Source organism: Aspergillus ochraceoroseus (assembly GCF_002846915.1).
Source record: "Aspergillus ochraceoroseus IBT 24754 chromosome Unknown P175scaffold_1, whole genome shotgun sequence".
Taxonomy (NCBI): domain Eukaryota; kingdom Fungi; phylum Ascomycota; class Eurotiomycetes; order Eurotiales; family Aspergillaceae; genus Aspergillus; species Aspergillus ochraceoroseus.
In genome coordinates this window covers 4468466-4489585 of record NW_024468476.1, presented here as the reverse complement: position 1 = coordinate 4489585, position 21120 = coordinate 4468466, and the positions used below count along the sequence as shown (strand labels likewise).

Here is a 21120-nt window from a genome sequence, read left to right as displayed (position 1 = left end):
GTTTATCGAGTATATGTATACCGTGTGTATAGCAGCTGTACTTACGGTGTTTCCACTGGACTGGGTACAGTTCGATGTACATGTGCTGTCCGATTATGATAATGTCCCCTCGTTAGTTGATTTGTTTTATTTAAGAGCTGGACCTCGTCCTAATTCCAGCGAAGGCCGAGAGAGATGAATGAAATCCCCCCCTCTTGTTTTTTTTTTTTTTTTTTTTCTACAGACAAGCTCTTCAGTAGCAATCTAATGTTCACATCCCGAGTTGAACTCATGGTTGAATTGAAGCAAAAAGCAACGCGACGCTTAGCGAATTCGTGACGGCATCATCATAAATTACCTAGTAACGGAGTGCTATTAAGCACCTATCCCACCATCCCCCCAGCCCTCGCTACCTTCTTCGCACGCTGCTGTCTTCGATTATGATTCGCTCGACTTGCTTTGTTCTCTTCCTTTCTCTGTCTTGACACCGCTGGATTTTGATCCCCAGCATTCCCTCCTCCTCCTCCTCCTCCTCCTCTTCCCCTTCCTCCACCACCTCCACGACCGCCACGTCCCCTACCAGAACCACCTCTCCGATGAGACGCAGAGCCAGAGCCAGAGCCAGAGCCAGATCGCTGCTCGTCCATATCCATATCACTACCGGACTCCTCGTCCCCAGTGGCCCTCCTCGGCTTCCGATAAGACGTAGAAGGAAGATCCGGCTGCGAAACACCGCCCGCGCCAGGCGCAGCAGAGAGCGCTATCTTCTCTTCGAGTTTCGCCTGACGCTTCGGGTCCCGCGCGAGCATGACAGCCCAGCCCTCGATGGCTTCGTCGGTCATTCCGGTCTCGCGCTTGAGGGAGGCACGCGGTTGCGAGCGTCGGGTTGCTGAGTCGCGGGCAAACAGGGCAGGGTTGGACTTGTATGCGCTGAGAAGCGCCATGTCGATTCCAGTTGTGTCTGTGGCGGGGGGGGTTCGCTGGTGCGTGGTTTCCACGTCGGAGTCTGTGCTTGTTGGGATGGCGCCGTCGACTGTGCCTCCGACGTCGGCTACATCGTAGGTGTCGTCGCGCTCGTCGTCGTCGGAGTCGAAGGCCGCTAGGGCAGAGATGATCGCGGCCTTTTTGGCGGTGTGGTTGCGGCGGTCGTTGAGGATGTCATCTGCGGTGATGGAGGGGTTTGCGCGGCCGAAGTGCAGGGTGGTGTTGTTAGTGTGGGCGGAGCGGGCTAGTTCAGCGAGGTCGAGGTCGTTGTCAAAGATGTTTTTGTGGGGTGTGGGGAGTAGGTCTGTTGGGGGAGGGGGGGTTGGGTGTGGGGGCAAGGGATCGTGATGGGGGCAGCAGTTGATATTTGGGTGGTAGGGAGTTGCTCTGATTTGTCGAGGGTCTGAAGTTCCGGAGGGATTGAGTCGTCAAGGAGGTGTGCGACGATTGTCTCTGGGTTGTCGCCGTAGAAATCGAGGAGTCGGATGATATAGCCGGATCCAAGGTCTGGGAAGAGGTCTTGAACCTGGGTGATCAGGGACATCTTGTGGATGTGTACGTCTTCGGTTGAGGGTAGATCTGATGCGCGACCTTTGCCCTTATCTGTACGCTTCTTGGGCCTTTGATATCGGTGGTGCAATGGCTTTGACTCGGTCTGATAGGACCGGAGACTAGAGACGAGATCTTGGCCTCGTGTCTGAGGCTGGGCGGCCAGATACCTTTCTAAACGAGATAGAAGATCGGAGCTGCAGATTACATCGGAAAGGAGAGTAGGATCCTCCTTCATTTTTGATATCCCAACGGCTGCGCCGGCCTTCAACGCGAATAATTGATCTAGGAGTAGGGAAAGATTGGGCTTTGAGCCCTTCAACAGCGAGGTCAGGCCAACATAGACATTAGCAACGAGAGACTTTCGGATATCCTCTCTCTTATGTGTTTGGTACGCATCTGCAAGAGTGTCTAGAAAATCGGATCCCGCCATAAGCACATGTCCCGCGGCGGGAAGTAAGGACGCCAGGATGGTCAGCAGCCGGATGTCAGAAACGGCTGTGGATATTCTCGTAGAATCAGGCGCGGACAGATGTTTAATGACCGCAGCTTTAGCCTTCTCAAGACTAGATGTGACTACAGTCTGGTGCTTGTCCCATACATCGGCCAGGAGCTTCTTCAGGGCCGAACTGGAAGGGTAACAACAGCTCATGTCGCAAAGATACGTCCATTCCAAAAGTCCAGGAGGCGGCCCAGAACTCTCTACCAGGAATCTCCGTGTTAGCAGAAAGCAAAGCTTCCTCAGTGTTTTGGCCTTTGCTTCATTATGGAAACTAGATGTCCCGGATCTGGCCAGTTGCCGGTAGAACGAAGCCAAGAATAGCACGGCAGACTCATCGGTGGGAGCAAACTCCTTAAAGTCCGCCTGCGAAGACTGTAATCGAACACTCAGAAGCAAGATCCATGCATCTGTATAGAGCTCCCATTCCTGCGGTGGTATGGTCCTCTGCAGCTCGCGGGGTGGCAGTGGAGCTAAAGGTGGTAACAGCGTCATGACAGTTGCTTGCTCTTAACAACTTGACGATCAAAAGAAAAAAAAGAACTAAAGAAAGAACAAAGCAAGCAAAGAGAGTCAAAAGAAGCACGGATATCAGTAGTCCTGACCCTGACTACACGGCGTATTCCTTAGTTAGTTGTTATTTTGTTGGAGAGAGGCTGACCGAGTCAACGCCCGATTGGGTTAGTGCCAGATAGGCGAGCGCCAAGAGTTTTCCTCCCGCACAAGAAAGGAATCCAATGTTTCCATCTAGAGATAAAAAAAAAAAGATCGTTCTCCGTCCAGATTCTCAACGGCCATCAATCATCACCTTACCGAACCCCCGACGTTCAGGTCTTGATTCGCCTACAGCCTCACTCGCAGTATGTCTCTCTCGCGCCTTGACACGTTTTTGCTCTTTCGTCCAGGAACACACATCTAATCAATTCATTCTAGAACCCAAACTCACTGTCAAGATGTCTTTCAAGCCTGAGAAGGATTTCGGCGAGGGCCCTGTACGTTCATCTCGATCCTCTCGAAGCCAATCCTCAATATTGCGTCGCAAAAGCAATTGCTAATCGATAATCTCTTCACCTCCTACAGAAGGTCCACAAGATCCGTATCACCTTGACTTCCCGCAAGGTCGCCGCCCTCGAGTCTGTCTGCTCTGCCCTCATCGAGCGTGCTCGCTCCAAGTCCCTCCAGGTCAAGGGCCCCGTCCGTCTTCCCACCAAGACTCTGCAGATCTCTACCCGTAAGACCCCCAACGGTGAGGGTTCCAAGACCTGGGACAAGTACGAGATGCGCATCCACAAGCGTCTCATCGAGTATGTTAAACCATTTCCTGTCTTCGTTCCGAAGGTGTACATGCCAATACTGATGGGTTGATAGCCTCCTCGCCCCCACCGAGACCGTCAAGCAGATCATCATCAACATCGAGGCTGGTGTTGAGGTTGAGGTCACCATTGCCGCCTAAATCAAGTTTTCACTCTGGAATAATGGGGAAATTGCGTCAACTCTTGACTGGGTTGGCGTCGACGATGTACTCGTCTGGCCGCGGCGTGGTTCACTGGTCACTTCTGGGCTCGTACTGGGACAACATCGATACCCAATAAAAATAGGCATAAAAATGGAAAAGTCGAAAACATATTTGATTTACTTTCGGGCCGCTCTCTCGTTGGGAATTGTAGACTTGTAGTTGGTATATTTCTGTATAATTAAGCGTTGGGAGTCGCCTCCTACCAGGATCAATGGATATCGTAACCACCCAGACGCCTTAGATCCTCTATTCATATCTCGACGGGTCACTGGATCTGAAATCGTACACTTTGCAAAAGGAAATACATGATAGAAAGAAAGAAAGAAAGAAAGAAAGAAAGAAAGAAAGCCATTGATATCTTGCAACGCTAAAAGTCAAAGCTCACCCACTCTGTTTTGGGAGGCAAGCTTGGAATGATGCCATCCTTGAAATAACCGTTCTTGATAAAAAACTCATACTGCTCTGTAACCTCGGGCGTGTATTCGTCAGGCTTGCCTTGCGCGTCTCGCAGGCTAGCTTCATCGGGGGGCCCGTCCGCGAAGAAGATACGGACATATGTTTTTCGATCTTGTGGATGCAGGTAGCAAGGCACATTATCTATGTATTTCACAGGCTGCCCTTTCCATGCAGAGATCTTCTTGGTCATAGGGTCGCGAATGGTCTGACCAGCTAATGGGGGGATAGGGTTGAGCTCGTTCGGGTCCTCCACTCTGATTACTGGAGGAGGACCCGTGCCCGCAGTTACAGAGGGTGTGGGAGCTGGCTGTGCAGGTTGAGCAAAGGGTGTAGCCGCGGGAGCTGGCTGCCCAAAGGGTGAGGGTGTAGCTTGTTGAGTTGTTGTACCAAACGGGCTAGGGGCTTGAGAGGGGTTTCCAAATGGGCTTGCCGCTGCTTGTGGTTGACCGAAAGGCGCTGCCGCCGGTGTAGGCTGGCCAAAACCTGTCGTTGTTGGGGTAGTTGATGGCTGACCGAATCCAGGAGGCTGTTGTGGTTGCTGTTGTTGACTGGCAACCTGTGCAAATGGAGAAGCAGCCGCTTGGCCAGAGGGTTGACCAAAGCCTCCACCTGCGCTTTGATTTTGGTTCGATATTTGGGAGAATGGGGAAGAAGTGGCGGAAGGCTGTCCAAAAGGTGAAGCCCCTAGTGATGGTTGACCAAAAGCTGGTTGACCGAGACCTGGTTGTCCAAATGCAGGTTTGCCAAACGCAGGTTGGGCGCCTAGTCCAGATGGCTTTCCAAACGCAGATCCCTGGCCTAAAGTACTCGGCTGTCCAAAGCCAGATGCTTGTCCGACAGCGGATGGCTGACCAAAAGCTGGTTGTCCGAACGACGGTTGACCAAACCCAGCAGGCTTGCCAAAGGCCGATCCGCCACCACCTAGGGCCGCAGGCTGACCAAATGCGGGGGGTTGACTGCCAGCAGATGGCTGTCCAAACGCTGAAGGTTGACCGAACGCGGAGGGGGCTTGGATGGAAGTAGGACCAGTTTTACCCTCAGTAATGTCAATTCTATTAGGATGTTCGTTTTCTCCCTCAACAACGTATTTCACGGCTCCGTCAAGATCATTCAAGATAACTTCCATCTGTTTAACTGCCTCAGTATACAAATTCTGGGCTTCTTGAAGAGCTTTGTCCGGGGTTCCAGCCGCAACGGCCTCATAGTGGCGTAGGCGGAGCTCTTCAAAACTTTGCTCACGTTGAGTCCCCCCAAACAGTTGTCGGGGGGCATTTTTGCCGGGCCCATAGCAAGAAAAAACCCACTCTGGTCGTCCCTTACCAGCAGATAAATCAAGCTTGATATCAGCCGCCGTTACACCATAGCTATAGTATTGTTAGTCGCCAATGTTGGAAGCTGATCCGGGGATGTTAGAACCTACTTGGGCGTTTGTTGGCTCTGCGCTGATGGCGTGCGGTCTTTATAAGAGTCAGGAACGTAGATAATGAGGCGTGGAGAGGTGACATACTGCCAAAGCTTCCTCCACCTCCAGCAAGGGCGCCAAATCGGTTGCCAGCTAAATTCTGTTGGCCGGGATGTTCATACTTGCAACGATCTAGGCTGCAGTCAGTCACACAGTGATCAGGAATTGGGGGGTTAGTGTTTCTAACCTCCAAATTTACACCGGCCTTGTTGGAAATAGGTGCATACAACCATGATTTTTCCTGGCGCTTGGAGCACAAACTAGTAACGGGTGAAGAGCTCTTTGCACAAAGTTACGTGAGGCCAAATCCTTCGCGGCTAAACTTCAAGCCTCCTGGTCACTGAAAACGGCTCATGGCAGAATAGAGATGCTGGTGGTTCGTAATCAAGTCCACTCCTCGGTTGTTCTTTGACAATCAGGAGGAGGAGATAAATGAAGCGTGAGTCTTCGAGTATCATGAAAATGGATGAAGTTCTTCGGTGGTTGAAGATCCAGGCCGTGACAATACATTTCACCAAACAGTGCTTTCCGAACCCGCCAAAGCTGCACATCTGTGTATTTTTGACGTATTGGTAATTTTATCTCTATGCAGACTTTGGCCTACAATTTCTACGGCATAAATTATAACTGAGATAGAATTTGAACTTTCAAGGACTTCGAGTAACTTGGAGTAGCTGTACAGTGCTTGCTGAAGTCGAATCCAGATGCTCAATTCCTATGAAAAAGCCATTATAATGATTACAAGTTGAAACGCCCGCTCCCATTTTCATGAAATCAAGTCATATCAGTCTCCCTATCATGAGGATTTCCCACTGCTGGTGGCCAATGTCTGCGTATGCTCCACGCTTTCTTTGAGCATGTCCCAGTTCAGTCCATCGATTTTCTTTCCGCCCAAGGACTGTAGCTCGGCCGACAGCCCAGAGATTTTCCCAGTTGCTAGACGGCGCATCAGGACGGTGTCCTTCGCCCCATGTAGCGTCTTTGCACTCCCACGAAGTAAACAATTCTCAAACCATTCCTCCTCCTGGTCATCAAAAGGGAGGCCGATGAGCTCCATCGCGCGCTTGCTTCGAATCTGGCCAGCATCGGTCCGGTGAACGAATTCTATGAGCTGCGTGAGGTACATTTGGCGAAGGGCCTCGTGATGCTTCCGAGTAAAGTAAAACGCTTCCGTGATACTGGAGCGGCAAAGCGTCTCCATAAAAGCCCTTTGTGATTTCTCAGAGGCTAATGGGGGGGTAACGGTGAGGTAATATGCCATAACAAGGCTATCATCGTGTCTTGGAAGATGTGAAAGGGTAAGAGCATAGAGGATTTCGTCTGGAAAGGTAGGGATGATAGATGGTTCCGTCAAGTATTCAATAGCTCGCTATATTCCCACGTTTGACGTTAGAAAAGTTCCGCGCGAGAGACACCTGATGAGCATACCCTAAATTCTAGTCGGTCAAGATTCCAAAGTCCCTCGATAAACAGCCTATATTTCTCAGGAAGATGGCATCGTCGCGAAAATTGTGTAGCAGCATCACTGGGAGCCCGACAATCCTTTAAGATGTAGTATATCAAGCTCTGCTTGTGGTGAATATCCAATTCGGATGAAACAATATGGCCGACAAGAGTTCGGAGATCCGCATTCGATCTTGGAGGATATAATTTGGTAACTAGAAAGGACCATTCGTCGTCAGCGACCTCCAAGCTTAATAGGTCCATAGCACAGAAGAATACCTGCTTGGACCCCTAGCAATCCTAACAGTCTATCGGCAAAGAGCTTGTTTTCCAGCGCACGGCGATTGGAAAGGATCTGTTCGATGATCTTTCCATCGTAGGTGAAGTTCTTATTGAAATAGAATATAGAGTCAAATTCCTCCCAGGGAGCCATTTTGATTGCTCCAGCTTCAATCAAGCTCTATCCTTTGCGATCCCTCTGCGTGGAATCGTTCGTTCAATTGTCGCAAGTGTAATATATTGCCGCAGCTCGCTGATATTACCGTACGGCGCTAAAGTTACGTATGGTACAGCAGATAAGGTAGGCGGTATACCACGTGAGCATCCCGTGTTGTTGTGGCAGAAAAAACAACACCTTTCCGTTTCGGGACAGGATGTAAACAACCCACTTTCTCTGTCGCTTTTCTCAACCGCATCCCTCATCGTCGCAACTTTGCCCTTATCGCCATCCCTCGCATTCATGATACCCCTATTTTCAATCTATACCCCACCATTATAATGTCATCTCTTGCAAGAGGCCGGCCATCTCGGCGCTCTGCCCCCCGAAAGAGCTATGTGGTTGAGGAGACCACATCCGAAGAAGAGGATCCGGGAAACGTCACCCCCACCCCATCCCATCATGATGAAGACGACGAGGAGGAAGCAGAAGAAGAGTACACCCCGGTACCCCAGAAGCCGAATATCGCCAAACGAGGCTCACGTAGGCGAGATACGTCGGAGATGCCCACGCCCAGCACGGTACAAGCCGCCAAGCGAGCGCGGAGGTCAAGGGGCGGGGAGTCGACAGAGTCGTCTATGCTTGTTGGTGGAAATGAAGAAGGCGACAGTGTAGCAAGTGGGCGAGAAGAGCCCGAATCGCCGTCACAGAATGCGGCGCTGAAAAGAAAAAGTATGACCCGCAAGAGTCGTGTCTCCTCCACACCCAAGCCGGAAAAGTCCTCACTCCCAACTCCAGAGCCTTCGGTTTCGCCGCAATCTGAAATACGATCCCAGAGAGAAAGCGTCCCCCCGCTCGCCGATATTACCGACTCCGCCGTGAACCAAACCCCGGCGCAACGCGCAGAGGATCCGAAGTCGCAGATCTCCATCATCAACCCCAATACTACTATTCTAGAAAAGCCCATGGATATTATGCTGAAATCACGGACTCTTGGTCCTACCATTCCTGAGGAGCCGGAAGGCCCCAAGAGTCGCCTAATGATTACTACCTTAGTGCTAAATAATTTCAAAAGCTATGCAGGAAAACAGATCGTCGGGCCTTTCCACGCCTCCTTCTCCTCCGTCGTTGGACCAAACGGCTCCGGAAAATCAAACGTTATCGATGCATTACTCTTTGTATTCGGGTTCCGCGCTAGCAAGATGCGACAAGGCAAGATATCCGCCTTGATTCACAATTCAGCAAACCATCCAGACTTGCCTTTCTGTGAAGTCGAGGTTTATTTCCAGGAAATTAACGATCTTCCTGGTGGAGAACACGAAGTACTCCCAGATTCCCAACTGATCATTTCTCGAAAAGCATTCAAGAACAACACGAGCAAGTACTACATGAACGGCAAGGAGACCAATTTCACAACCGTCACAACTCTGCTTCGCAACCGCGGTATTGACCTCGATCATAAACGTTTCCTGATTCTCCAGGGTGAGGTCGAGTCCATCGCCCAAATGAAGCCAAAGGCCGCCAACGAACACGAAGATGGGCTGTTGGAATACCTGGAAGATATTATCGGAACCTCCAAATACAAGCAACCCATCGAAGAAGCCGCTACCGAACTTGAAACACTAAACGATGTCTGTGTTGAGAAGAACAATCGTGTTCAGCATGTTGAGAAGGAAAAGACTGCTCTGGAGGATAAGAAGAACCATGCCCTTGCTTACATTCGCGATGAGAATGAGCTGGCGCAGAAACAATCAGCGTTGTATCAAATCTATATTGATGAGTGTTCAGACAACCTTCGTGTGACCGAAGAGGCAATCCTTCAGATGCAGGAGCTTCTCAATCTTGAGCTTGAGAAACATGAAGGTAATGAATCTGGGATTAAAGAACTAGAGAAATCATACAAGCGCGGGACGCGAGAATTCGAGCAGATGGAAAAGGAGGCGCAGGCACTATCGAAGGAAATGGCCAAGTACGACAAAGAATCTGTCAAGTTCGAGGAAAAGAAGAAGTTCTTGGTCGGAAAGCAGAAGAAATTAGAAAAGACCATGCACACTGCTCGCCTTGCCGGCTCTGAGTGTCAGAGCTTGGTGCAGAAACACACCGACGATATCGAGAAGAAGACGAAGGAGACGACCGAGCTCGAGAAGGAAGTTCAAATTGAGGAGGGCGAGTTATCAACCATTCGTGAGGGGTTGAAGGGCAAAACTCAAGGTCTTTCGGATCAGATAACGGCGAAGCAGAAATCTTTGGAGCCATGGGATGAGAAGATCAACAAAAAGCAGTCTGCCCTAGCTGTCGCCCAAAGTGAACTTGATATCCTTCAGGAGAAGAGCAATGCCGGTGCTGTGTTGCTAGAGGAAGCACGGTGTAAGGTTTCCTCGATTGAAGACACTATTGCCCAGAAGGAAGAGGACTTGGAGGAATGCAAAGGCCAAAGGTCTGCTCTTGACGAACAAGTGGCACAGCTAAAAAACGACCTCAAGAAGTACAGCACCCGGGACCCCGAGGTCCGCGCCCATGTCTCAAGTGCTCGTCAAAGGGCCGAAGAAGCGAGGGCCAGTGTTGCGAACACGCAGAACCGTGGCAGTGTTCTCACTGGGCTCATGCGCCTCAAGGAATCCGGCCGTATTGAGGGATTCCATGGTCGACTTGGAAATCTCGGTACCATCGATGAGAAATACGACGTCGCCATCTCCACGGCATGTCCAGCACTAGACAATATGGTCGTGGATACGGTTGAAGTTGGTCAACAGTGCATTGACTACCTGAGAAAGAACAGCCTAGGTCGAGCCAACTTCATCCTTCTGGACCGTCTTCCCAAGCGTGATCTAGCTACTATCTTCACACCGGAGAGCGTTCCCCGACTGTTCGATCTGGTTAAGCCCAAGGACCCGCAGTTTGCACCAGCATTCTACAGTGTCATGCAGAATACTCTGGTGGCCAAGGATCTTGAACAAGCTAATCGCATTGCCTACGGCGCTAGGCGATGGAGAGTTGTGACTCTCGATGGTCAGCTCATTGATACATCCGGAACGATGAGTGGTGGCGGCACCCGCGTCGCCCGTGGTGGAATGTCCTCCAAGCAAGTGGCTGACATTAGCAAGGAGCAGTTGGCCAAGCTCGAGGGTGATCTCGAAGACATGGAAAGGAAATTCCAGCATTTCCAGGAGAAGCAGAGGCGAGTCGAGGCCGCCCTTCGCGAGAAATCGGAAGAGATCCCACGAGTCGAGACGAAGATTCAAAAGATCCTGATTGAGATCGATAGCTCCAAGCGTAGCCTCGTTGATGCGCAACGGCGGGTGAAGGAGCTGAGCGCAGCACATGTACCTTCGAAGGCAGACACCCACCGAGCCAACGACCTTGAAGAGCAGATTGCCGGCCTTGCGGAACAAATTGAGGATCTTCGCGCACAGAAAGGCGAAATCGAAGAAGAGATCCAGGCCCTCCAAAGCAAGATCATGGAAGTCGGCGGTGTCAAACTCCGCAGCCAAAAGGCGAAGGTTGATGGTCTCAAGGAACAAATCAACCTCCTCGCGGATGAGATCTCCAATGCGGAGGTTGGCAAGTCTAAGAACGAGAAACTCATCAAGAAGCACGAGAACGCCGGCGCGGACGCCGAGAAGGAGCTGGGGCATGTCGCGGAAGAGCTTGAAAAGCTCAACGAGGATGTGGCCAATCAAGCCAGCGATGCGTCGGGCTGGAAACAGAAGGTGGAGGATGCGCAAGATGCCCTGGAGGCCAAGAAGAGCGAGCTGAAGGCCCTCAAGGCAGAGTTGGATGAAAAAGTCGCAGAATTAAATGAGACCCGGGCCACGGAAATTGAGATGCGCAACAAGCTCGAGGAGAACCAGAAAGCGCTGACCGAGAATGAAAAGCGAAGCCGGTACTGGCAAGAGAAGCTATCCAAGCTGACCCTGCAGAATATCAGCGACTTGGGCGGCGAGGAGCAGCAACCGGCGGAATTCCAGACCTTCACCAAGGACGAATTATCCGAAATGAACAAGGACTCGTTCAAGGCGGCCATCGCAGCTCTGGAAGAGAAGACCCAGAACGCCTCTATCGATCTCTCCGTGATCGAGGAATACCGGCGTCGATCGGCCGAGCACGAGTCGCGTTCCGCCGATCTCGCGGCTGCGCTGGCAACTCGTGACAGCGCAAAAGCCCGACTCGACGGACTACGATCTGCGCGTCTCAATGGGTTTATGGAGGGATTCGGCATTATCTCGCTTCGTTTGAAGGAGATGTATCAGATGATTACGATGGGCGGGAATGCGGAGCTCGAGTTGGTGGATTCCCTCGACCCTTTCTCGGAGGGGATCTTGTTCTCAGTGATGCCCCCGAAGAAGAGCTGGAAGAATATCGGCAACTTGTCTGGTGGTGAGAAGACGCTCTCCAGTCTGGCACTGGTGTTTGCTCTGCACCACTACAAACCTACGCCGTTGTATGTGATGGACGAAATCGACGCTGCGTTGGATTTCCGCAATGTGAGTTTTGCCGCAGCGTGGGTCGGGAAATGGTTACTAAACGTGATTTGCAGGTGTCTATTGTGGCATCGTATATCAAGGAGCGGACGAAGAATGCGCAGTTTATCGTCATTTCTTTGCGAAACAACATGGTAGGCTCTCCCTTTGGAGGGAATCTCTTCCCACCCGGAACCCGGTTGCTAATGAATGGTTTCTTTTTTTGCTTTTAGTTTGAACTTGCATCTCGACTGGTCGGAGTGTACAAGGTCAACCATATGACCAAGAGTGTTACGATCGAGAACCGAGATTATATTACGGGACGATAATATTGGAAATACACATATCTGTACATGGTTGTTTAATGCTTTTGGTTATTGAAATGGTCATGACTGGAATGGGAGGTCTGCTGATGGTTTTGTTCTGAATTAATTCTGGTCGGAGTGGGAAATACAGGCCTGAATCTGGATCTTTGGGCATATATGATTAGTTTTCTTCTTCTTCTTCTTCTTCTTCTTCTTCCATATTTATTTTATCTTTGCTGTATAGGTATTTTCTCTTTCCAGCCAAGTAAGCAACCCAATCCGTAGACTCTATGTCGCGCATTACCTGCAAGTCAGACATCGACATCCCCCACGGGTTGTACCAACAACATACAGTACGGTAAATTGCCTGTCTTCCAGTCCTGTAGCGGAGACTCGTATCCAATATAATAAGGTTGGTGGTGTAGTGTAGCGTAGTTTCTCTCTCCGATGGTGTGTAGTCAATTTGTCAATCCATCATGAGGTCCAAGTACCTCCCACCTATGTACAGTATATATTTATTAAATAATATATGAAAGTCCCCCTCAAACACCCGTGGTATGACCCGTACACCGTGCTGAGTTCTACGCGCGCTTCGGAAGAACTATGGCCCGCAGGGCCATCTTTTCCGTGCTGTAGAACCTAGAGATGTTAGTTAACCTGTTAGCTTCTATATTATCTACTTTTATAAGCTATTACCATGCTAATACTTACTTGAATGCCTACTTGAATACCTCCTTTAATGCCTGCTTGATGCCTGCTAATACTTGCTTTAATACTTGCTTTAATACCTACTTAAATGCCTACTTAAATGCCTGCTTGAATGCCTGCTTGAATGCCTACTTAAATGCCTACTTGAATGCCTACTTGAATACCTACTTGAATGCCTGCTAATACCTCCTTTAATATCTACTTTAATGCCTATTTTAATTCTAACTTCCATCCTTATATTAATATAGTAGCTATTATACTATAATTAAGACTATACTATTTATTTGCCATATGCCCTAACAAGCCGCCGAGCATAGTGAGGATTTAAGGGCGTCTTGCTGGCGAGGCACTTGAGTATAGATAGTGTTGGAAAAGGAAGCAAAGCTAATACCTGCTTTAATACCTGCTTTAATACCTGCTTTAATACCTGCTTTAATGCCTGCTTTAATACATCCTTTAATGCCTGCTTTGATGCCTGCTAATACCTCCTTTAATATCTACTTTAATACCTATTTTAATTCTAACTTCCATACTTACATTAATATAGTAGCTATCATACTAATATGCAAGCCGCCGAGCATAGCGAGGATTTGAGGCTAGTATATATATATATATACATATAGATAGTATAGATGTACCCCGGCAGTACGGGGTATGTATACAATAGCCTCACCGCTATTTCCCCCCCCTCCTTTGCTCTGGATTGTTTTCGTATAGACTTCCTTGCTTGCTTGGTAGTGTTGCAGGGTGCATTGGGATCCAAAGGGAGCCAAGTAAGAATTACTAGGAGAGAGTACTTGGGTAGGGCTGATAGAATATATATTGATTTCTCCCACACAGGCGGATATGGATATGTATACCGGGTCCGAGAATAAAATGAATGCAAATCCTACAAGCGCTCGTTCATCGCGTTCGTCTCGACAGCCGTCGATATCGGAAATTGTATCCATCCATTCATCCCGTCAAAAACTATTAAAAGGAGTTAATCAAAAGAAACGAACCTCAATCGCTTGTCCCACCCATGCTGCTAACAAAAAAAAAAAAAAAAGAAAAGAAAAAAAAAAAAAAGAAAAGTGCGTCCATAATACAATCCGTAAACTCCAGTCCATGTCTTAAACGCGCCGTAAACGTCTATGTGATATCATTCATGACAGCAGAAGAGTGAAATAAAAGCGAGAATCCCCATGTGAGTGAGGCGTGGGGTGAAATAGGTTGAATATGCGAAAAAAGGGTAAAATTACTTGGATCGTCAAGAGATGGGTTCCCAATCAATGGGTGCAGGCCGCGGCTTGGGCCTATGCGATAACTGACCGCCGTGGTGCGATGGGGATGGGTTTAGGCCCCGAGGATAAGTCGAGGGTGGACAGACCAAGGTCGTTGTCGTCATTGGCTTTCTGCTTTTCGCTGGCCGGGGTGGAAAAGGACACCGGAGGCCGCGACGGATTCATATCTTCCTCTTCACGCACAGTGCTGCACACGAACCGCTCTTCCGAAATAGGAAGCGCCCCAAACATCGAACCCAGTTGTTGGAGCAACGCCACAAAGTGTGCATGAATTTCGGCAAAGATATATGGATTCCCCACGATTTCGGTCAGGTTTCTGGCTCTAACCTGGCCAGGGCGACGCAGTTGGCCGTCTGGGTCAACGGCCCGGCCGGTGAGGAATGAAGATACCGGGGTATACGGTCGGGCTCCCGGTCGATTCGTAACATTGTTCTGTTCTTCACGGCTCTTCTCCTCCTCCTGGAATTTTTCCGCCGCGTTGTAAATAGCAGTAGCAATCCGGTCAAAAGCGCGCCAGATGATTGGGCAAGCGCGGAATGCTCTGCGAGAATCCTTCCCGGCCAGCGCCACCAGCGCATAACTGCGTCGTTTGCCACGAGCCATATGGTCAGGAAGTCGAAAGATGTAAGCAATGGTGTAACCCGCGTTGGAGTCACCAAAACATAAGGGGCCGGAAGACAGTCCGCGCGGAAGGAGCTCACAGCTGAGGGTTCTGATAGAGGATCGTCGGAGCAGGGCATAGTCTACTGGATTCGGGGGGCCCCGTAGGGAAAGGTAGGTGAGGATATGTGTATGACAAGAGGAATCGGAGGCGACGGACGAGGAGTGGAGGGAATCGGGGAGGGATCCGTGAATATGGGAATCGTGCACGCTGTCGTCCGGATCGGAATGATTGCTGCCACAGGAGTAGACGACCTCTCGCGATCGTAGGACTGGGCTGCCATTCCTACCTTTGCCATCACCCCTGGCGGTTCCTGGCGCCCCCGGGGGCAGCTGTTTGCTCACATCCTCAGGCAGCGTTAAGCGACAGCTTGCGCAAGTGTCACCATCCGCACCACTCATGACATTTAATTTCTGGGGGTCGGCTGTAGTGGATTGGCCCTTGACAAAGCACGGATAGTCTTCGATTTTGGGAGATTTATCGCCACCCTCCGCAGGTCTCGCGGGCGACTTGGGGGGGGAGGGTTTGCCACTCGCATGACCGCACAGACCGTGGGACGAAAGCGTGTCGTGGGAAGTCGCAGGAGTGTCCTGAGGGGAGAAGTCTGATTTCTCGGGGTAACATTGCGAACAGGAAAAAGGGAGGACCTGCGAGCAGATGATCGAGGTGGGACCATGTACCTCGCAGAAGTGCGTCAACGAAAGCTGCAAGAGACAAGAGCGGTGGTTAGCGGGGGTGGAGGTTCAACACATGGCTAGAGTGGGCGAGACGGAGCGATTGTAGGAAGGGGAGCATGGTGTTGTACCCGATCCTCTGCCATACAGGGGTGTCCCACGGCAAAGAAGGAAATCCAGAAGGAGCGCAATGTTGATGCAATCGCAGGCAGTTCCCGGCCAAAGGGAATTGCAAGGATGGAGAGAGAGATGCGCCAGAAACAGAGAAGACTCACAATAAAATCCATTTCCGCCGGAATTAACGTCTAACACAATGCAACATCCATACTAAACCATAATTGCAAGACATAGTTTCCAGGATGGATATAAAAGAGGGCGAGTCCGGGGGTCTTCTCTTGTGGCGATGATGCAGTGGTGAGGGAGGAGGTACCAGGGTGGCTGGATCGAAATGTGAATGAAGAGTGACAACCGCTCGTCCCTTGAGCTACAGAGGCCAGCTTGCAGACCGGGAATGGAGTGAAGGAAGAGAGAGGAGCAGAGAAGAGAGAGAGGGAAGGGAAGAGAGAGAGAGAGAGAGAGAGAGAGTGATGGTAATAAGAAGGGATTGTGGTTGGAGAGATGGAGACGAGTCGAATTTCCAGCGGATTAATAAAAAACCAACAGGACCCCGTCCTTTGTATGGTAATAATCAATAAGATGGAGGATTAAATATAAAGATCAAGACATGCACCAGTTCGATCGGAAAGAAGAGAAGAAGAAGAGAAGAAGAAGAAGGGAACCCCCGGAAGTGGATCGGGTGGTAATTTGGTATTGGGATTTCCTGTATTTCGGCAGCCTTTGTTTTTTCTTTTTTCTTCTTTTCTTTTTGTAAAACGGACAACGGTATGATTACGGTATCTTCCCAATCGGTACCTAAGTCCTAGTACTGTATAACTATAACTATACATTCCTTTGCCCCGTCTAGAGCCTGACAGAAAACGGTCTCTCGGCCTAATATCTATACTTGGAGATAGAAAAGGACCCGCTAACCTGGTTTTAACGAATCGAAGGGGGTAGAATGGGAAATGGAAGAAGTCAATCTAGATATAAAAAGAAAGATGAAAGATGTCAGTCACAGGTCTCCTTTCTCTCTTGTTGTTCCGCTTCTTCCAGTAAAATAAACTAGGAATCCTTCGACTTTCTCCTCTATACTATGTATAGTCCGTGTGGGATGATTCCTTTCCCTTCCCTCCGATTTGTTCCAGGTTCATCCGCCTTCGTATTATCATCTCTACCATTCGTCGAGTCATGACCAATAGTGAGTGACGGGAAAAAGTGGGTGATGTTTTTTGTCCTTGGGTTTCCGATCCAGTGTCCACTAACTAACCAGTTCAAGGGGTTAAACGAGCCAATATCAACCGCGCGGATGTTATTTCCTGAGAAATGCGAGAAGTTCGGCTCCGGGACGCATCATCGATACTGCATGCGGAGTGCAGATGGCATATATATACTCTTTCACTTGTCAGGCTAAAGTCGGGATTTTCACGAGGTTATGCCGAGTCTTGCGTCTCACCATCACAGGGATCCGGAGTATCATTATGGGTTGGATACCCGTGAGATATGATCCTTCAACTGGCTGTGTCTTATCATGTCTTGACCTTACCTCTCTATACTCGAGGCTTCCGATACATCAGAACGAGATTTTTTCCGTATCCTGAGAATGCCGCCAATATTCTCCAGACAGCTGTCATTTATAATATCGAGTTATCTATTCCAGTCTGCAGACCCTAATTCCCGCATAGTTAACCCCTAGTTCACTAATAAAACCCGGATAAATAGGAAACCAAGCACACGACTAGCAAGCAAGTTTGTTTCCAGTTGTCCAGTTTCCACTCGATTCTGGATCCTACCAGCCCACTCAGGTCCATAAATCGCGCGTCTCTAGGAGCCCTCTAGTATTCCACCGAGTTGCTGAATCCTATTCTCCACGTGGCGAGCTCACTTGTGATTTGCTATACCATCGATCCACAATATGGAGCCGTACCTGAGTTCACTCAACTTGGAGTAGGGACAGAGTACGCACTCTGTACTCCGTAGTCTGTACGGATACTCTGTGGTCATGTACCAGAAACCAACCCACTACGTTTTGGGTAAAAGGACCCATAAGAGCCGTTTTGCCTTCATTGTGAACTTTGAACTTTGAAGTGTTTAATATTTGTTTGGAGGCTGTCGACGATCTCGAGTTCCAGCTTACCCACTGAATGATCCACTCGAGTCCAACTGAATATGTAATGCATCCGAAATTACGAATACGCAGGTAACCCGAGAGAGGTGGATTCGATTCGATTTATTCCCTCTTTCTGTTTCTTTGAACTTGCCCTGCAGTATTTACCTGCATACATGAACTTCAACGGACAAATGGGCGTGCAGGGATTGAGTCTTTGTTGACAGCTTCTTCTTCTTCTTCTTCTTCTTCTTCTTCTTCTCCTTTATTCTTTATACCGACCGTCCTTGTTCTTCTTCTCTTTGTCTGTCTTTGTTAAACTAGTTAAACTCTGTTATTTCTGGCACCTTCAACTCTGCCCGCGGATCAATACGGAGGAATAAGCTCTGCAGCAAAAAAAAAAAAAAAAAAAAACTTTCATAGATTACTGGCCCACAGCACTTAGAGTACCTAAAAGTATGCAGAGCACTCTCGTACAGAGTAACTGCTACTACTGTACAGTGCTATAGTAGGAACGAATTAGGTAAAGTATCTATCTCACCTGCATTATAGCTCTACGGAGTACGGAGTACTGCACCACATGATCTTTATTACCAGACCATGACTCATGATTACTATTCTAGGAATTCTTTGTTTATATGATGCTGTTGCTTGACTAGTTTACTCTGGAGGTCGGTGACAAACTCAACAAGTAGAGGTAACTATATAGGTATAGAGTGGTGGTGAGTAGACCAAATTAATCGAGTAATTATAGTTACCAGTACATACAGTACGATGTTTACTCGGCCTCACTCCCACTGTCGGGATATGCCTTCTTCCGGAGTTTCCACAATGCCCCTTCCTGCCCCCGCTGCACCACATGCCTCCGATCCTCAACGACCGTCATCCAGGGAACATTCTGGGCCCGCCGAATCCTATCCTGCAACGTACCCAGGATCCGAACCTGCTCGTCTCCCAGATCGCCCGTTGACTTGGGATTTGAGTGGCGTCCGGGGCGCACGCGAGATCGGAATCGTCGCTCGGCTGCCTGGGCCAGGTAGTATTCTTCGCTGATGGCCCAGTTCGGGTTGTCGAGGAGTCCCCGGACCAGCACAATCCCGTGGCCCTGTTCCACGGCGCCGCGGATCTGGGACCCCGGGATCGGGGTAATCAGCTCTAACTGGTGCGACGTGGCCTTGATCGACCGCACGATGGCGAGTCCGAGACTACGCGAGGATTTGGGGTCTAGGGGGGTGCTGCTGCCCGCGCCGACGAAAAGGTAGGGAAGGTGTTCCTTGCTTGTGCGGGTGATGTTGGATTCAAGGGTTGGCATGGTGGTGGATGGTTTCGCATCCATATCCATTTCATCGTGGCCTGCGTAGTCGTCATGGTGGTGGGAGTTGGGCAGAGGAGTAGGACCTGCAACCGGGATGGCGGTTGGGGATTCAACGGCTACGACTGCGACGAGAGCTCCCTCGAGACTCTCGGCGAGGAGGTCCGGGCTGATCTGGGAGCCGGACCCCATGATGCCGTAGATGCCCTGCTTCGGACCAGCATAGTGAACGAGGAATGGCTTGGTTCGGGAGACGGGGCCTTCCAGCCAGAGCGGGTTGGCGATTTCGGTCGGGTGCGACAGGTGGAAGTAGGACTGCATTTGCATGGAGCGGAGCTGCGCGCTGGACCGGCTCACGAATTCCGTGGGTTGCGATGGAAGAATGGTCAGCGCGGTTTTGGCCGCACGCGCAGCCTGGCTGAGAGGCTCGACCACCTCCATCGGTCCCTTTTCGCTCATGTACACCACGTCGGAGAGCCCGAGCGATCTCACGAGATAGGTGGCCACTTCCAGACCGAGACCGAAGATCCATCCGGGGTAGTTGATGATGAGCGGGCATTGCGGGTAGCTTGCAAGTAGAGCGCGATAATGCTCCAGAAGGTTGGTTGCTGCGAGCACGTAGTGGTCGGGGTCTTCTTTGGGCGAGGTTGCTCCGATATGGTGAGCTCGAATGATTGTTCCCTCGCGGCGGCTGTCCAGGGCTGGGTGAGTGAATGGAGGCCCGAAGACGGGGGAACGGAGGTGCGCCAGATAGATTTGGCCCATAGGCGAGAATTCCGGCTGACCAGGGTCGAGATCCAGGAAAGCAACTCCATCAGTGTTGCGATACTGGGATTCCGTCTGCGGGGCCGGACTCAGAAGATGGTTGAGGAGGTACCGACCAAAGGTAGATTTCCCAGATGCCTTGGGGCCGCAGATCAGTACTTGAAGTCGCCCACCTCGTTGGGATAGAGATTTGATAGCTGCGCTCCATTGCTTTTCCATATGCAGCGGGCGCAAGTGTCGATTCAGAGGATCGTCGCCAGACGTATGAAGCTACCATGGTTAGCTGACAGACGTAGAACGAGACATAGCGATAGACCTACCACTGAGAATGTCCGTTTAGAAGCGCCCCCGACCTTCTGCAGGCTAAGTTTGTCCGCCGGCGTGTTCTTGTGGTTCCATACCCGCTGATACAAGGGTGATAATTCCCGAAGACGGTAGATCCCACTGTGGCAGGACTTGAATTCAACCTCCGCCGCTCCATCGACGCCAGAAACGCATTTCAGGACAGGAAGTGAATGGGTTGATGGGGCATAAACTCTGTAAACTCGGGGGGAAGGGTGCAATTTAGCACCCATCAAGCTCACAACGCCCCGTTTGACCCAAAGGTCATATTGCCCAATTAATACAAAGCTCTGAGAGCGAATTAGAATAAGCACCCATCTCTATATATATATCAGCCATATACGCACCAGCTTCTCTCGAATGCGAACGCAGAGGGTGTCCTCATCGCTGTAAACGATATTGTTCTTGTTCAAACGAGCCTTGGACAGTGGAAACTCTACTGTCTGGACTGGCGTATCGGCGGGAGATTCGTAACTACGATAGTCAGTCCATAGTCCTTATTACCACCAGGGTTGAAGCGTAGGGAAAATGTTAATACCCATCTCCGTTTTCTGAAACCGACATCACACCGGCTTCCTCCACGATTGCATCCTCGTCCTCCGAACCTTCATCTGAAGGGCCCTGCTCCTCATGGTCACTGGAGACAACAGGTTCTGGTTTCCTATCACGGGCCTTTCTCGTGATATCTTCGTTTTTTTTCAGGGGAACTTCCTCGGTTTTCAATGCTTTTTGTTTCTGGGATCGAGTCTGGCGTTCCTCCACGATTGGCTGGGCGATAGTCTTATCATCGAGCGAGCGTCGCGGCTTTTTTGACGGCGGTTCACCGGCCGATTCTGTGTGAGCAGGCTTCACTGAGGCCTCTACAGCCTGAGCCTGAGCCTGCTGCTGGCGAGCTTTGCGTGCGGCGAATGCGCTGACCGGAGCTACGAAATATTCCCAGGTTAGTCCTCAGCCCAGGGCCAAACTTTGAAACATCTTTTTTTTTCTGAAGCTCACCTGCCGCCTGATGTTTCTCTGCTTTTCTCTTCATGTTTGCTAAGGACATTTAAGCCCTTGATACCTTGATTGGCGGTTTGCGCTGAG

General features: G+C 50.2%; 7 protein-coding genes across 7 annotated transcripts; 2 read left to right on the top strand and 5 right to left on the bottom strand.

Annotated features, from left to right (window-relative positions):
• Window positions 1-186: 186 nt before the first annotated feature.
• P175DRAFT_0498297 (uncharacterized protein) lies at window positions 187-2637 on the bottom strand. Its single transcript, XM_040896469.1, has 2 exons — window positions 1506-2637; window positions 187-1350 (listed from the first exon to the last, which is right to left on the bottom strand). The coding sequence occupies exons 1-2, from the start codon at window positions 2504-2506 to the stop codon at window positions 363-365; spliced, it is 1989 nt and encodes a 662-aa protein (XP_040756575.1). The 5' UTR covers window positions 2507-2637; the 3' UTR covers window positions 187-362.
• Window positions 2638-2793: 156 nt separating this feature from the next.
• Window positions 2794-3630, top strand: S10a (40S ribosomal protein uS10). The gene is made up of 4 exons (XM_040896468.1): window positions 2794-2871; window positions 2945-3003; window positions 3092-3315; window positions 3380-3630. Exons 2-4 carry the CDS (start codon window positions 2965-2967, stop codon window positions 3462-3464), a joined length of 348 nt encoding a protein of 115 aa, XP_040756574.1. The 5' UTR covers window positions 2794-2871; window positions 2945-2964; the 3' UTR covers window positions 3465-3630.
• A 42-nt stretch (window positions 3631-3672) lies between these two features.
• Window positions 3673-5896, bottom strand: P175DRAFT_0498294 (FG-nucleoporin nup42). The gene is made up of 4 exons (XM_040896467.1): window positions 5633-5896; window positions 5491-5577; window positions 5404-5440; window positions 3673-5347 (listed from the first exon to the last, which is right to left on the bottom strand). The coding sequence occupies exons 1-4, from the start codon at window positions 5676-5678 to the stop codon at window positions 3895-3897; spliced, it is 1623 nt and encodes a 540-aa protein (XP_040756573.1). The 5' UTR covers window positions 5679-5896; the 3' UTR covers window positions 3673-3894.
• A 176-nt stretch (window positions 5897-6072) lies between these two features.
• P175DRAFT_0498293 (ELYS family protein) lies at window positions 6073-7389 on the bottom strand. The gene is made up of 3 exons (XM_040896466.1): window positions 7168-7389; window positions 6874-7103; window positions 6073-6814 (listed from the first exon to the last, which is right to left on the bottom strand). Exons 1-3 carry the CDS (start codon window positions 7319-7321, stop codon window positions 6242-6244), a joined length of 957 nt encoding a protein of 318 aa, XP_040756572.1. The 5' UTR covers window positions 7322-7389; the 3' UTR covers window positions 6073-6241.
• Window positions 7390-7590: 201 nt separating this feature from the next.
• On the top strand, window positions 7591-12525 carry smc4 (condensin subunit SMC4). The gene is made up of 4 exons (XM_040896465.1): window positions 7591-8056; window positions 8123-11808; window positions 11862-11939; window positions 12018-12525. The coding sequence occupies exons 1-4, from the start codon at window positions 7666-7668 to the stop codon at window positions 12111-12113; spliced, it is 4251 nt and encodes a 1416-aa protein (XP_040756571.1). The 5' UTR covers window positions 7591-7665; the 3' UTR covers window positions 12114-12525.
• A 1394-nt stretch (window positions 12526-13919) lies between these two features.
• Window positions 13920-15910, bottom strand: P175DRAFT_065883 (folliculin domain-containing protein). Its single transcript, XM_040901072.1, has 2 exons — window positions 15691-15910; window positions 13920-15445 (listed from the first exon to the last, which is right to left on the bottom strand). The coding sequence occupies exons 1-2, from the start codon at window positions 15700-15702 to the stop codon at window positions 14093-14095; spliced, it is 1365 nt and encodes a 454-aa protein (XP_040756570.1). The 5' UTR covers window positions 15703-15910; the 3' UTR covers window positions 13920-14092.
• A 2176-nt stretch (window positions 15911-18086) lies between these two features.
• grc3 (putative RNA processing protein Grc3) lies at window positions 18087-21100 on the bottom strand. The gene is made up of 5 exons (XM_040894495.1): window positions 21034-21100; window positions 20576-20960; window positions 20385-20511; window positions 20016-20327; window positions 18087-19965 (listed from the first exon to the last, which is right to left on the bottom strand). Exons 1-5 carry the CDS (start codon window positions 21080-21082, stop codon window positions 18397-18399), a joined length of 2442 nt encoding a protein of 813 aa, XP_040756569.1. The 5' UTR covers window positions 21083-21100; the 3' UTR covers window positions 18087-18396.
• Between the last annotated feature and the right edge of the window lie 20 nt (window positions 21101-21120).

Coding starts and splice junctions, on each gene's coding strand:
- P175DRAFT_0498297 (XM_040896469.1), bottom strand. CDS start 2,506: ATGACGCTGTTACCACCTTTAGCTCCACTGCCACCCCGCGAGCTGCAG. Junction 1,351..1,505: donor GACGTACACATCCACAAGAT/GTCCCTGATCAC, acceptor TCGACAAATCAG/AGCAACTCCCTACCACCCAA.
- smc4 (XM_040896465.1), top strand. CDS start 7,666: ATGTCATCTCTTGCAAGAGGCCGGCCATCTCGGCGCTCTGCCCCCCGA. Junction 8,057..8,122: donor TGCGGCGCTGAAAAGAAAAA/GTATGACCCGCA, acceptor TCCCAACTCCAG/AGCCTTCGGTTTCGCCGCAA. Junction 11,940..12,017: donor TTTCTTTGCGAAACAACATG/GTAGGCTCTCCC, acceptor TTTTGCTTTTAG/TTTGAACTTGCATCTCGACT.
- P175DRAFT_0498294 (XM_040896467.1), bottom strand. CDS start 5,678: ATGGTTGTATGCACCTATTTCCAACAAGGCCGGTGTAAATTTGGAG. Junction 5,441..5,490: donor AGGTGGAGGAAGCTTTGGCA/GTATGTCACCTC, acceptor ACTCTTATAAAG/ACCGCACGCCATCAGCGCAG. Junction 5,348..5,403: donor CAGAGCCAACAAACGCCCAA/GTAGGTTCTAAC, acceptor ACAATACTATAG/CTATGGTGTAACGGCGGCTG.
- P175DRAFT_0498293 (XM_040896466.1), bottom strand. CDS start 7,321: ATGGCTCCCTGGGAGGAATTTGACTCTATATTCTATTTCAATAAGAAC. Junction 7,104..7,167: donor ATTGCTAGGGGTCCAAGCAG/GTATTCTTCTGT, acceptor GGTCCTTTCTAG/TTACCAAATTATATCCTCCA. Junction 6,815..6,873: donor TTGACCGACTAGAATTTAGG/GTATGCTCATCA, acceptor GTGGGAATATAG/CGAGCTATTGAATACTTGAC.
- S10a (XM_040896468.1), top strand. CDS start 2,965: ATGTCTTTCAAGCCTGAGAAGGATTTCGGCGAGGGCCCT. Junction 3,004..3,091: donor AGGATTTCGGCGAGGGCCCT/GTACGTTCATCT, acceptor CACCTCCTACAG/AAGGTCCACAAGATCCGTAT. Junction 3,316..3,379: donor ATCCACAAGCGTCTCATCGA/GTATGTTAAACC, acceptor ATGGGTTGATAG/CCTCCTCGCCCCCACCGAGA.
- grc3 (XM_040894495.1), bottom strand. CDS start 21,082: ATGTCCTTAGCAAACATGAAGAGAAAAGCAGAGAAACATCAGGCGGCA. Junction 20,328..20,384: donor TTCGCATTCGAGAGAAGCTG/GTGCGTATATGG, acceptor ATTCGCTCTCAG/AGCTTTGTATTAATTGGGCA. Junction 19,966..20,015: donor CTAAACGGACATTCTCAGTG/GTAGGTCTATCG, acceptor TAACCATGGTAG/CTTCATACGTCTGGCGACGA.